At 38.9% G+C, this 12,106-nt stretch overlaps 1 protein-coding gene and 1 long non-coding RNA gene across 2 annotated transcripts in view; one reads left to right on the forward strand and one right to left on the reverse strand.

Annotated features, from left to right (window-relative positions):
* Positions 1–5,814, reverse strand: part of LOC139761486 (uncharacterized) — an 84,934-nt gene extending 79,120 nt beyond the window's left edge. Inside the window, exons 1-2 of the long non-coding RNA XR_011715524.1 lie at positions 4,724–5,814; positions 3,573–3,710 (exon numbers count right to left, since the gene is read on the reverse strand). This is a non-coding gene — a long non-coding RNA (uncharacterized lncRNA). The remainder of the gene's footprint in view (positions 1–3,572; positions 3,711–4,723) is intronic.
* LOC139761485 (uncharacterized) overlaps positions 1–11,223 on the forward strand; it is a 419,732-nt gene extending 408,509 nt beyond the window's left edge. Inside the window, 3 exon segments of the mRNA XM_071685744.1 lie at positions 5,821–5,859; positions 5,861–6,004; positions 10,880–11,223. Coding sequence (XP_071541845.1) covers positions 5,821–5,859; positions 5,861–6,004; positions 10,880–10,972 — 276 coding nt within the window. The 3' untranslated portion in view covers positions 10,973–11,223.
* Positions 11,224–12,106: the final 883 nt, after the last annotated feature.

The raw sequence follows: 12,106 nt of genomic DNA on the forward strand, positions 1-12,106 counted from the left end.
CTCTGTCTGTTCTTTCTTTCTCACTCACATGTGGACTGCTGGCATTCTTCTCACAAATAAACAATCTCTCCTTGTCACACATAACACTTGAAAACACTTAATTCATACAGCTCATTCTTCATAACTCTAGATTTTCCCGTGGAGAGTGCTATGTGTTAGCCCTGCTTTTTGGAAAATGGTAGGAGCAATAGATAGGAGTAGTAGGTAGGAGAATTAGGTAGAAGTAGTAAGTAGGAACATTAGGCAGGAGCATTAAGTAGTAGTAGTCAGTAGGAACATTAGGTAGAAGCTTCTGCAAACACTGCCCTAGACTTGCCCTCTGCCAGTGGCCTGTTAAAGGTGAGGTACTAAAGGCTAAGAAGCAGCATTGGAGTTCACCAGTTATGGAGACTCTATTGCCATGGCCACACCCTTGAGGGAGTTCCAGAAGGAAACAGGCATCAGAGTTATAGATAGGTAGATATATAGATAGGAAATGGATACAAGTGCAAGGGCCTATAACAAGAAAGGAGGTAAAAAAGGTGATAATGGGGCTGAGGGTAGGAAAGGCATCTGGAATGTTGGAATTATGGCTGAAATGCTAAGTATGGAGGAGAAAATGTGTTAGAGTGGATGCATTTCTAATGAATTGGGAAACCAGAATGAACTGTAGGCCACTCTCTCAAACAAAATTGGAAAAGATAATCAGAAAGCAAATGAATGACTACTAGCAGGGGAGAAAACTTTTTAATCAGGGAAACAATATGTTTTAGGGAAACGAAGTTATGCAAAGCCAATCTACTGCATTTCTATGATGGGGTGATTTCCATCTTAGATCAAAAAGAGGGATGAGCAGACTGTGTTCTTGGACTACCAGAAAGCCTTTAACACTATTCCTCATCAGTGGTTGATAAGAAAAAAACAACAACTATGTCTGTGGGAAGGAATAAGGGGTAAGTTCCTTCACTTGACAGAGGGGTATCTGATTGGAAGGGAGTAAAGAGTACAAATATGAGGTGCATCCTCAAAGTGGGTTGGAGTTACAAGTAGGATGCCACAGGGCTTGGTCTTGGACCCACTGCTATTCTTGGTTTGTGTAAATGACTTGCCTGTTGGACTGGAATTGTATCTAAACATATTTGTGGATGATGCCAAGGGCATGAGAGACATAAAGAATGATAATCCTCACCTACAGGGGAATGTGAACAAAATGAAGTTAGTCAGATAAATGGATGATGAGATTCAATACAAGTGCAAGATAATGAGGATGGAACAAAGCAACAGATGGCCTTAGTGTGATTACTAATTTGTGGGAAATGAATTGCAGGAATCACCGTTTGAAAAAGAGATCTAGGAGTCAACATTGTGCCTAATTTATCTCTAGAGCTACACATTAGAACTCTGAAAGAGGCTGACTGCCTGCTGGCAAATATAAGAAAAGCATTCAGATATATAGACAAGGACACATTCATACATTATTCACTATGAAACAGACCAAAGCTGCATTATACTTCAAAAATCAAGTCACTGCACTGAAAGATGCACAGAAGTCTGACTGAGAAGGCACAGAAAAGAGCAACGAATATGGTACATAAATTACAAGAATTGAGCTACAATGAGAGGCTGAGGGCTTAAAAGCTGTCCACCATATAGAACCAAGAAGGGGAACCTGTTCATATCCTTTAAGTTTCTGAATCATCTAGATGATATTGACTGGGAACAATCCTCAAGAGGTGCAGCACAAAGTAACCGAGACCATAGCAAAATGCTAGATAGAAAGGATGTTAAGAAGTACTGGTTTAGTGTATGGCTGGTGGATGGTTGAAATAAACTAACCAATGAACAGTAAATGCTGGCAGTTCATAAAGGTTGAAAAGACTACTTGATATTATAGAAAGTTCAGCTAATATGGTCCTACAAGTGTACAACTCTCCCTGTTTCATACAAATAGGTAATTACCATCCCCTTTTCTTCCCACATACATCGTTGACTCTCACCACTTGTTCACCCCCTGCCTTCCATACATACATATCTACTGTTCCTTGCTTACCATTCCACTTCACACTGTCACCTCCCTCCCTGCTCCCTACAAATAATCATTACCATTCCAACCTCTGAGTCCCAATCTCACATTCACTTCTTTTCCTTCCCATGCTTATTGCTATTGCTACATGTCACACTCTTTCCCCATCCTACCAACACACATAGCAACCACTTCACTCCACAATGTCACCTCCCTTCTCCCTCCCCACATTTGTCTTTACCACTCCTGCCAATTTCTCATCTTTCCTCATCCTCACATTCAACACACTATCACCTCCTGTCCTTCCCAAGCACATCATTACTGTTCCTGTCACACAGTCACCTCCATCATCCCACACACATCACTACTGCTCCTTTTTGTGGTTTTCACAATAATCTTCACTCCTTTTTCACTGATGTGATGAAATAATTATTATTTTTGGCAGACATCAGGTACATGATCACTTTTCCACATTCCTATACACACCTTTCAACTCCAACTTTACTCTCAGTTCCCTGTTTTTCCAGTATTCAGTACATTACTGATATCTTCTCCATTAATCTTAGTCTTCACCATGCCAGTTCCATGCTATCCTGACCTGTTATTATGTTGCATTAGTACTCATATCTTATACCATCATCCCCAGTCAGTTCTTTAAGGAAAGTATTCTATCCATCTTATAATATCTCTTTCTATCTCGTCTTTTTGTCTTCTGTCTATCTGTATCTCTGATGCCTATTCCCTTAGCTAACTCCCTCATGGGGGTGGCCATGGCAAAAGAGTCTTCATAACTGGTGAACTCCAGTGTCTTCCCACTCTTGCTTTTTCCTTTTCATAAAAGAAGAACGAAGAAAGAATAAGAAATGCTGATAAAAAAAATAAATAGAATCACATGGAAGAAAACACAGACTCTTCCCCAAAACAGCTAGGCTGTAGAATTCTCTTCCTTCTTTTGTCTTTCCCACTTCATCTAACCCTTCTTCCTTTAGGATTCAGGTTTACAAATGCTTGTGGAGCTCAGAATCATTTCTGTTTTCATGTCTATTTTCTTTCTTTTTGACCATCTTCTTTCACCTGACATCCGAGATGGCCTTGATCAGTGCATGTTATCTGCCCATACCACGTTGGTCAAAAAAAAAAAAAAAAGGAACTCAATAGAGACAAAATGACATTAGCATGGAGAGGAATTCCAGAGTAGTTTTCATGTGTCAACAGCAGAGAACAAAATCCTGAGATTGGTCCTTTAAAAGTCAGAAAAGAAAATGAAAATTACTTTAAAAAAGTATGTAAGATGCTTATCAGTCAGTACGATAGTGTTATGATACAAATCAGTCAGCATAATAGTATTAAGATACTTATCAGTCAGTATGATAAAATTAAGATGCTTATCGATCAATATGATAGTATTAAGATACTTACTGATCAGTAAGAGAGTATACCCTACAAAAACTGAGAAAACAGAAATGATGAAATAGTAATCAGTTTGATGACAATGCTGTTACAGACACTGAAGTAACTGAAAACTATAATTAAAGTGGTAGAGCAATGTGATCCTTAGACTATAACATACCAGTAGCAGTCTGCCCATTAAGAAGCAATGTACTGTGAGTAGATTGCTGAAGGCTTTGGTGGCATTGTTTTAAATTTCTAACATGTTTGAGTCAGTACCATAACCACTGCAGCACAGATGTTACTAGCAACCAAACACCTGGAAAAAATAACAGGTATTACAGTCATCTATAATGTGCGAAAGTGTAATGACATCATTAGGGCAAGTCAACATAATTGTAATGTTTTATGATAAAATGTTTCTCTTGCATTAATGTTTATATTTTTATGAATATAAGGTTCTTTTCAGTCAACTATAACTTGTGAAAGTAAGTATATGCATCACTAGTGTTATATTTCTATGAACATCAGGTTATTTTTTCATTTAACCATGTAAGAAAACATTGTGTGTGTGTGTGTGTAAATGATATATAGATAATTATCTGTCTATCTATATTTCTGGCGGAGTTCCCTTTTGGGAACTCCCTCGTGGGGGTGGCCATGGCCAAAGAGTCTCCATAACTGGTGAACTTCAGTGCCGCTTCTCAGCCTTTTGTGCCTTACCTATGGCAGGCCACTGGCAGAGGGCAATTCTAGCACTATGTTTTCAGAGGCTCCCACCTAATGTTACCACTGTCTGCTATTACCTAATGTGTCTACCATATGCTCCAGCCGACTACTTCTACATAATGCTCCAAGCTAAATTTTCCTATCTCTTACTTCTATCTATTGCTCCCACCATTTTGCCAAAAAGCAGGGTATAATGTTTATAATATATGAGATATATGTATATTAATAACCCTGGAGATAGGGGAGAAAGAATACTTCCCACATATTCCCTGCATGTCATAAAAGGTGACTAAAAGGGGAGGGAGCAGGGGCTGGAAATCCTCCCTTCCAGTTTTTACTTCTCTAAAAGAAGGAACAGAGAAGGGGGCCATGTGAAGATTTTCCCTTTAGGCTCAGTTTTCTGTTCTTAATGCTACCTTGCTAATGCAGGAAATGGTGAATATGTATGAAAAAAATGTATATTATGTAAGATAATATAAGGGGATGGGTAAAATCAAGGCAGGAAAGAAAACCATAAAGTGTGTAGTGTGGTTAAGTGTATGTAGAAAGAAATCACACCAAGAAAAACCCATAAACACCATAATCATGACATACTGTACTTACATAAATAGAGAGCATCCAAGCTGCCAGAGGATCCTCCCCCATCAACTCAACCATGCTACACCAATGTAGGAAAGAATACTACTTCAGTAACATATGATGCAGATATATTCTGTAAGGAAAATTTTTTGACAGTATTGGTTTTTTTGTACCCTGAGTGAGCTTCATTTCAGATATATTCTATAGTCAAAGGGTTAAACAGTAGTCAGCAATAAGAGATAGTGCAATACCAACTACTTTCCTTATGGTGATAAAGTGAATGATGTTTCTGTTGAGACAAAACCTAAACTAGAGCATTATAATGGAAGTACATAAAGTAGCATATGTATTGTCAGTAAACAAAGGATGATTAAACTTCCACCTGAACAGCATAGGCTGGTGAGTTTGTCACATGTAACAAAAGTCTTTGAGTGACTAAGAAACACGGAATATCATCAAAGTCTAGCAAGCAGAAGAGAAATGTATATGACAGTTTATGTATGGCAACAACTAAAAGGAATGAAAAAAAACATTCAAAGATTAAGAACTTCATGTTATAGAGGAAACATTGTAATTAAAAAGATTTTGTGGACTATATCAGACACAAAACTGTGTTCTTGAGTACCAAGCAGGAAAGATGAAGACTTCAATACTTTGCCCAGTCAAATAAAAAAGTGCAAGATCTAACCACTAAAACCTCTAAGAGAAGACTATCCACATGGCAAAAATCTCGATGTACCCAAGATATTTTTCACACTCATTTCAAAAACCTATTTAACACATCAGCACAAAAATTTGTCAATAAATATGAGCTACTTTTCTGGTCAAGTACTAGTTTTTGATCCATATTTCTATGCATGTCGAATACTGAGTACATATAATTGCAATCAAAATATCAACTCAACCACTGTCAGAGTAACCAGACCTCATTTCTTTAAATCATAATCTTTTAAAATGTATCTTAATAGTATTATTGACTATCCTGCCATTATGACAGACAGCATTTTTAGATAACATAATATCAAGACAAATACATGTGTACTGTATGTGTTTTTTTAATATGTGATTATTTGGAACTGCATAAAAACACAGATCTCATACATAATTTTCACATTTTTCAGGTGCAGGAAAAGAAATTCTTGAGTGTAATAGGTCACCAGTGTAGCACTGACAAGCGTTGCTCCTGAGTGCCAAGAATGTCACTGCATTAATGAAAATACAGGGGCTGTGCTTACTTGTCAAGAATGCTCAAGCAGTCCTATTCTCTTCCTGCCTTTGGAAAATGCCAGCAAAATGGTGGTGGAGGTAAATTAGCTATCTATCTATTTTTTTTTTTTTTTTTTTTTTTGCTGTCTCCCGCGTTTGCGAGGTAGCGCAAGGAAACAGACGAAAGAAATGGCCCAACCCACCCCCATACACATGCCTTGATTCAACCCACTGACAGCACGTCAACCCCGGTATACCACATCGCCCCAATTCACTCTATTCTTTGCCCTCCTTTCACCCTCCTGCATGTTCAGGCCCTGATCACTCAAAATCTTTTTCACTCCATCTTTCCACCTCCAATTTGGTCTCCCTCTTCTCCTCGTTCCCTCCACCTCTGACACATATATCCTCTTGGTCAATCTTTCCTCACTCATTCTCTCCATGTGCCCAAACCATTTTAAAACACCCTCTTCTGCTCTCTCAACCACGCTCTTTTTATTTCCACACATCTCTCTTACCCTTACGTTACTTACTCGATCAAACCACCTCACACCACACATTGTCCTCAAACATCTCATTTCCAGCACATCCATCCTCCTGCGCACAACTCTATCCTTAGTCCACGCCTCGCAACCATACAACATTGTTGGAACCACTATTCCTTCAAACATACCCATTTTTGCTTTCCGAGATAATGTTCTCGACTTCCACACATTCTTCAAGGCTCCCAGAATTTTCGCCCCCTCCCCAACCCTATGATCCACTTCCGCTTCCATGGTTCCATCCGCTGCCAGATCCACTCCCAGATATCTAAAACACTTCACTTCCTCCAGTTTTTCTCCATTCAAACTCACCTCCCAATTGAATTGACCCTCAACCATACTGTACCTAATAACCTTGCTCTTATTCACATTTACTCATAACTTTCTTCTTTCACACACTTTACCAAACTCAGTCACCAGCTTCTGCAGTTTCTCACATGAATCAGCCACCAGCGCTGTATCATCAGCGAACAACAACTGACTCACTTCCCAAGCTCTCTCATCCCCAACAGACTTCATACTTGCCCCTCTTTCCAAAACTCTTGCATTCACCTCCCTAACAACCCCATCCATAAACAAATTAAACAACCATGGAGACATCACACACCCCTGCCGCAAACCTACATTCACTGAGAACCAATCACTTTCCTCTCTTCCTACACGTACACATGCCTTACATCCTCCATAAAAACTTTTCACTGCTTCTAACAACTTGCCTCCCACACCATATATTCTTAATACCTTCCACAGAGCATCTCTATCAACTCTATCATATGCCTTCTCCAGATCCATAAATGCTACATACAAATCCATTTGCTTTTCTAAGTATTTCTCACATACATTCTTCAAAGCAAACACCTGATCCACACATCCTCTACCACTTCTGAAACCACACTGCTCTTCCCCAATCTGATGCTCTGTACATGCCTTCACCCTCTCAATCAATACCCTCCCATATAATTTGCCAGGAATACTCAACAAACTTATACCTCTGTAATTTGAGCACTCACTCTTATCCCCTTTGCCTTTGTACAATGGCACTATGCACGCATTCCGCCAATCCTCAGGCACCTCACCATGAGTCATACATACATTAAATAACCTTACCAACCAGTCAACAATACAGTCACCCCCTTTTTTAATAAATTCCACTGCAATACCATCCAAACCTGCTGCCTTGCCGGCTTTCATCTTCCGCAAAGCTTTTACTACCTCTTCTCTGTTTACCAACTCATTTTCCCTAACCCTCGCACTTTGCACACCACCTCGACCAAAACACCCTATATCTGCCACTCTATCATCAAACACATTCAACAAACCTTCAAAATACTCACTCCATCTCCTTCTCACATCACCACTACTTGTTATCACCTCCCCATTTGTGCCCTTCACTGAAGTTCCCATTTGCTCCCTTGTCTTACGCACTTTATTTACCTCCTTCCAGAACATCTTTTTATTCTCCCTAAAATTTAATGATACTCTCTCACCCCAACTCTCATTTGCCCTTTTTTTCACCTCTTGCACCTTTCTCTTGACCTCCTGTCTCTTTCTTTTATACGTCTCCCACTCAATTTCATTTTTTCCCTGCAAAAATCGTCCAAATGCCTCTCTCTTCTCTTTCACTAATACTCTTACTTCTTCATCCCACCACTCACTACCCTTTCTAATCAACCCACCTCCCGCTCTTCTCATGCCACAAGCATCTTTTGCGCAATCCATCACTGATTCCCTAAATACATCCCATTCCTCCCCCACTCCCCTTACTTCCATTGTTCTCACCTTTTTCCATTCTGTACTCAGTCTCTCCTGGTACTTCCTCACACAAGTCTCCTTCCCAAGCTCACTTACTCTCACCACCCTCTTCACCCCAACATTCACTCTTCTTTTCTGAAAACCCATACAAATCTTCACCTTAGCCTCCACAAGATAATGATCAGACATCCCTCCAGTTGCACCTCTCAGCACATTAACATCCAAAAGTCTATCTATCTATGTATCTATCTATCTATAATACTCCCCATTCCTTCTGGGAACTCCTATCAATGGGGTGGGCATGCCAAAAGAATCTCCACTTACCCCTATCCTTTCACATCTCCCTCGCATATCCCATTCCATGCAATCTTTCCCTATTTGTCTCCCACTAGTACTCTTCCACTCTGTTTCCCCAAGTCACAGGTGGTCTTCTCACACCAACCCTTTTAATAGTACTATCATACACATTTCTAATAAACTTGCATTCTTTCCACATGCCCAGACCACCTCATAGTATTGAATTTCAACCGCTCTTCCAATCCACAATTCATTCTTTTAGCATTCCCTGCCATACCAATTCTCTTGTACACCCCTTCATTACTTTCTTCATTCCATATAGTCGTATCACATGTTCCTTTCACATAACTCATTTTCACAGCCTGGATTCTTAACTGTGTGACTCATTCCATATCCATTTTTCAGTTTCATAGGTCATGGTCAGGAGGAATATGCAGTCCCTTAATCCTCTCTTTGCTTCCATCCTTACACCTCCACATTCATTATTCTGTTAAGGGACCCACTGACTCTTTTACCCTGTACTGCTCTCTCCCTTATCTCTCCTTCCATATCACCAAACTTACCCAAGATAGCTCCCAAATACTTAAATTTTGTCACCTCTTTCAGCATTTGTCTTTCAGTGTCTTTACCACAGTTTAGTAAACTCTTCTCTGTTCTCTACGGCTTTGCAAAATCTATACTTTCATTCTGTTTCCCTTCAAACACCATTACTTTTATGTGCGTTTACCTTTAATCACCTACACTGATACACATCATAAAACACACTTAAAACCTTTTGCAACTCCTATTCACTCTCAGAAAACAACACAGTATCATCTGCAAACAGGCTTTTCACTAGCTACCACCTCACCACCACACTTCATCTCTACACTCCTTTATCCTAGTTCTACTTTCATCTCTCTCATCACTCTGTCCATCTATATGTTAAAATGCCACATTGACATCATACCTACATATATACCAATATTTTTGCTCAACTCTCCATCCACATGTAGCCATGCATTTGCTCCTCTGTAGAAGGTTTTCACACCATCCAGCAGTTGATCCCCTACCCCATATATCCTTTACACATTCCATATGCTTTCTGCAGATCCATTAAAGCTGCTTGCAGCTTCTTGCATTTCACCAGATCCTTTTCTAATATCGTCCTCACTGCATAAATATGGTCCACACATCTACCTTTCCTAAAAGCCCCTTGCTCCTCACTTAATCTGCATTCAGTCACTTCCATCACTCTATCATTCAACACTCTTGCATACACTTTTCATGGTACAGTTAACAGACTTATTCAGCAATAACTGGCTGTATATTGACTAATAAGTAATTGTAAAGAAAGGGCAAGTCAAACCAGATTCACTAGCATCAATACAAAATGTTGTTGATAGAAGAAATTCTACTGGCGGTAATATTTTTTGATGAAATGATCAGAGTGATGTAAGATACATCTTATAGTAGATGTATGATAAGAAATGTTGCATGTTACTTCCATCATCTACTTGGGTGCCTTGAATATCAAGTGAAACAGTAGCACAAATACCTATAGTTATAAAGTAAAAGTTATTATTTTATCATGGAAGGTACCAGATGGTTCTGATGATACAGAATTAATAACTAATTAAAAAGTAATTGTCATTTTCAATTAGTTTCTTGCTGAATTTCATATTATGTTCTCTGGGTGTTATATCTCTTGAAGAACTATCTATTATCTATGTCATCAGTGTTTCAAAAACTTAAAGGTTGTCATCTGGTCACACCTCACTCGTCTCTCCCAATTGTTGGCAATTTATAGCCTCTAGCTTTTCGCTGTATCTCAGCTCTCTTAATTCTAGTACCATCTTTGTTGCCCTCCTTTGAACCTTCTGCTTTAGCTCTTTTTGGTTCTTCAGGTAAAGTGACCAAACTTTTGAAGTATATTCTAATTATGGTATTATATCCCCTATTATTGAGGTGCTTTCCTCCAGTATTGAAATATGGAACACTAGGCAATTACCAAAGCATCTAACCTGTAATTACACTCTTAAACCCATTAATGGTGGTTTATAATCCTTTTCATGCTTTCAAAAGTATCATGATTAATACATGCATTATCCTTTTTATTGTAAACTATTATCATCACAATTTTAATGATATCAGTGTTTGGAAATTTTATTGAGACTACTCCACCCACCAACCTTTCTGTCGTTTCACCCTTTCTTGCCACCTTCCCCATCCCCTTCATAAGCATCCCAGTGCAACATCTGTTGGTTCAAACAGGCACTTCCTTCTGTTGCTTCATTGTTTGAACATAATATGTTTTGGAGTCATGCTGTGGCTCAAAGAGAACAGAATTTTAGTCTGTATGTGTATATGCATCACTATTCTCATTTGTCCGTCTCTTTTTCAGGAAAACAACACAGTTGTTAAAGACATCAAGAGAAGTTTTAAGGATGAATTCATTGACAAAAGTGTTGCCTACAGATACCTTGGAGTGATTTGACATAGAAGAATATCCTAAAAGTAATCTTGAAATCACTGAGAAATAATTTCATTTTCTTTTCATGAATTATCAATTAAGTAAATTTTAATAAAAATAATGTCATTTTATTTTCACTACTAAAGTATGAAAATTTTCTTGGGACATCTTTCAAAATTATTTTCCCAGTGGCCATATAGGAAATGACTGAGAACATGCCTGAGGTACACTATACTTACATTCCAGCTTAATATAATAAACCTTCTGCCATATAATTTAATTCTTTAATGTATTCCATCAACCGTTACCAAGAACCACTGGGAACCAAACTGGTGTAACTTTGTCTTATGCACTTTGTCTTTCAAAAGTTAGCAAATTTTAATACAGTGTAAAACATTTTTGTTTCATGCTTCTCTGTCTTTTCCCATGTTAGCACTAGGACCAGATGAATAATGGCCATGTTTGCCCACATCAATTCCTCAGCTGTCATGTGCATACACTGAAACCATAGCCCCAAATCAACAACCAAGCCTCACAGACCTTCCCAAGGGTTTCCCCAGCCACTTCAAATGTCCTGGCTTAGTCCACTGACAGCACACTGACCCCTGTATCTTATTTGTCTATCCAATGTTCCAACCTAATTTTAATACCTGCTGCTCCTACCAAATGTTCCTGTCTAATGTTCCTGTCCACTGCTTCTATCTATTGCTCCTACCAGTTTGCCAAAAGGCACTCACCATAAGAAAATTTAAAGTTACAGTGAATGATCTGTGTGAATTAAGTGTTGTCAAGCATTATGAGTGACAGCAAAATATTGTATGCTTGTGGACAGAATGCCAGCAGTCCACATGTGTAGTGAGGGAGAAAGAAAATACAGCTATCTGAGTCAGAGGAGTGCAACTTGACAACAACTTTAGTGCTGGCTGACTACACAGCCATCACTAACCCTCCCAATACCCAAGCAGGTAGTACCAGTAATATACCTAACTGGTCAGTGGCTACCCATCAGCTACTACCTACATCTCACTGATTCACTCCATATGTCTAAATCATTTCAGCATACCCTCTTCAGCTCACTTAACTACACTCTTGTTATTACCACACCTCTCTTTTACCCTTTTATTACTGAATCAAACCACCTCACACCACATATTATCC

This window comes from Panulirus ornatus, chromosome 40 (assembly GCF_036320965.1).
Source record: "Panulirus ornatus isolate Po-2019 chromosome 40, ASM3632096v1, whole genome shotgun sequence".
Classification (NCBI taxonomy): domain Eukaryota; kingdom Metazoa; phylum Arthropoda; class Malacostraca; order Decapoda; family Palinuridae; genus Panulirus; species Panulirus ornatus.